Genomic DNA, 2,665 nt, shown 5'->3' with positions numbered 1-2,665 from the left:
GGGCCTCCAAAGATAAATGAATATAAAGTTGTTTCCCACATTCTCATCTAAACACGTCGTCTTCAGTTCTCAGGAAAACTGCAATAACACAAAGAGGAAGCGGCTGGTCTCAGACCAGTAAGTGTGTTGAGTAACATCATCATGAAAATCTTCTCTTTGAGGAAGTGACATCATACTAATGACTGGAAGTAGATGCTCATACTAATGACTGGAAGTAGATGCAGCATCTCTCTACTAAAGCTCTGTTTCAGAAACAGTTCAGAGCTTCAGAACAAGAGATAGAAGAAGCACAGAGACAGAGAATCACCATGGATGAGTTCAGAGGGATTCAAACGGCTTTATTTCTGATGCTGCTGCTTCAGTTTACAGGTAACAATACACATATATGACTTATGTAACTTTATTATCTATATATTATTAACTAAGACTAATGTGTTGTTGTCAACATGGTGTGTTTAAGGAACTCTTGCTAACCAAAGATAAAGAAATAATCGTAACACTAACAGACCTTTATTTCTCTCTCATCTTCTCAGGAGCAGCAACCAGACAGAGTTTCCTCTCCCTCGCTGTCAGAGATGGAGATGAAATCACTTTGCCTTGTAACAGTGTGAGAGATGATCAGAATAACTGTGACAGAACTAGATGGATCTACACTGATTCAAGCAGCAGAACAGCAGATCTGGTTAGAGATGGACAGATTGATAAACAGGCTGAAGATAAATCAGACAGACGTGTCACAGAGAACTGTTCTCTGGTTATAAAGAAGCTCACAGAGAAGGATGATGGTCGTTATGACTGCAGACAGATCAGATCAGGACAACGACTAAGTCCAGATGCTGTGGTTTATCTGTCTTTTGTTACCAGTGAGTATTTATTTCTTATTATGTATTTATGTATTTACATCATCATGTCTTCAAACTGTCTCGTTAGAACAATATACTGAAACATTACAATCATTCTGATTACAGTGATGAAGTTAATTTAACTCTTGTTGTCTTTCTCTCTCAATATCTCCGTCTTCACCAGTGACTGAACAGAAGAACTCTGATGAGGTGACGTTAAACTGCTCTGTGTCAATATTATATAGACGATGTAAACACACAGTGAAGTGGCTGTTTCAAGGTCTAGATGTGGAAAAAGACAACGGAGATCTAAAGACATCACAGTCTCTCTGCTCAGCCTCTGTGACCTTCAGGACGTCTCATTACAATCAAACATCAAGCTATCAGTCATTGAAGTGTAATGTGACTGATAGGGTCACTGGAACACCTCAGCTGTTTCCCTTCAGACTCTCAGGTGAGAACATGTTGAGCTGTTTAAAGTCACTTCAGACTGATGTGAATTATGATCTAAATATTTGTTGATGGATTTGAAGTTTTAATATCTGACATCACAACAGTTAGTTGAGTTGTGTTCATGTGTTCAGGTGAGGAGACAACAACAGAATCACCAACAACAACATGTGGAAACTGCACAGAAGCAGGTAACAGCACCTAACACGATATCACACCACAGCGTGTAATAGACCCACCTGTCCACCAGAGGACAGCGTGTAATAGACCCACCTGTCCACCAGAGGATGGCATGTAATAGACCCACCTGTCCACCAGAGGACAGAGTGTAATAGACCCACCTGTCCACCAGAGGACAGAGTGTAATAGACCCACCTGTCCACCAGAGGACAGCGTGTAATAGACCCACCTGTCCACCAGAGGGCAGAGTGTAATAGACCCACCTGTCCACCAGAGGATGGCATGTAATAGACCCACCTGTCCACCAGAGGACAGAGTGTAATAGACCCACCTGTCCACCAGAGGACAGAGTGTAATAGACCCACCTGTCCACCAGAGGACAGCGTGTAATAGACCCACCTGTCCACCAGAGGGCAGAGTGTAATAGACCCACCTGTCCACCAGAGGACAGCGTGTAATAGACCCACCTGTCCACCAGAGGACAGAGTGTCAGTGTCAAGTTTTGACTCACAGAGACATGAATGTTACATGCCTGTATTAACGTGCAGTACCAGCAGGGGGCAACAAAACCACTTAGTTAAGGTAAGGGAAAACATCATGGTTGGGCTTAAAGGTGCTATTGATAACATTCAGCCACTAGATGTCACATTCTCCCTCCCCGTTACATTCACTTCACAACAAGTGGTTGCCAGACACTAACCATAGTGTATTTTTCAGGAAATAATACTGTTGCAGTTTTACATTGATGTAGTGAAGCATTTAGACTCTGTGATGTCATGAAACATAAATCAAGTGTTTAATCTCCAGTATCTCTCTCTCTCTCTCTGTCTCTCTCTCTCTCTCCCTCCCTCTTTCACTCTCCCCCTCTCTCTCTCTGTCTCTCTCCCGCTCTCTCTTTCTCTCTCTCTCTCTCTCTCTTTCTCTCTTTCTCTCTCTCTCTCTCTGTCTCTCTCCCTCTCTCTCTCTTTCTCTCTCTCTCTCTCTCTCTGTCTCTCTGTCTCTCTCTCTCTGTCTCTCTCTCTCTCTCTTTCTCTCTCTCTCTCTCTCTCTCTGTCTCTCGGTCTCCCTCCCTCTTTCTCTCTCCCCCTCTCTCTCTCTCTCTCTCTCTCTCTCTCTCTCTCTCTCTCTCGGTCTCTCTCTCTCTGTCTCTCTCTCTCTCGGTCTCTCTCTCTTTCTCTCTCTCTTTCTCTCTC

The 2,665-nt window shown here is 43.5% G+C and overlaps 1 protein-coding gene across 1 annotated transcript; it reads left to right on the top strand.

The window, feature by feature from the left end:
• The first annotated feature begins 219 nt into the window (after nucleotides 1-219).
• LOC119476813 lies at nucleotides 220-1,564 on the top strand. The gene is made up of 4 exons (XM_037750367.1): nucleotides 220-369; nucleotides 534-863; nucleotides 1,027-1,296; nucleotides 1,427-1,564. The coding sequence occupies exons 1-4, from the start codon at nucleotides 309-311 to the stop codon at nucleotides 1,495-1,497; spliced, it is 732 nt and encodes a 243-aa protein (XP_037606295.1). The 5' UTR covers nucleotides 220-308; the 3' UTR covers nucleotides 1,498-1,564.
• The last annotated feature ends 1,101 nt before the right edge of the window (nucleotides 1,565-2,665 follow it).

This window comes from Sebastes umbrosus, chromosome 18 (assembly GCF_015220745.1).
Source record: "Sebastes umbrosus isolate fSebUmb1 chromosome 18, fSebUmb1.pri, whole genome shotgun sequence".
Lineage (NCBI taxonomy): Eukaryota > Metazoa > Chordata > Actinopteri > Perciformes > Sebastidae > Sebastes > Sebastes umbrosus.
Note: the sequence above shows the minus strand (reverse complement) of the source record. Positions and strands in the feature narration are given on the sequence as shown.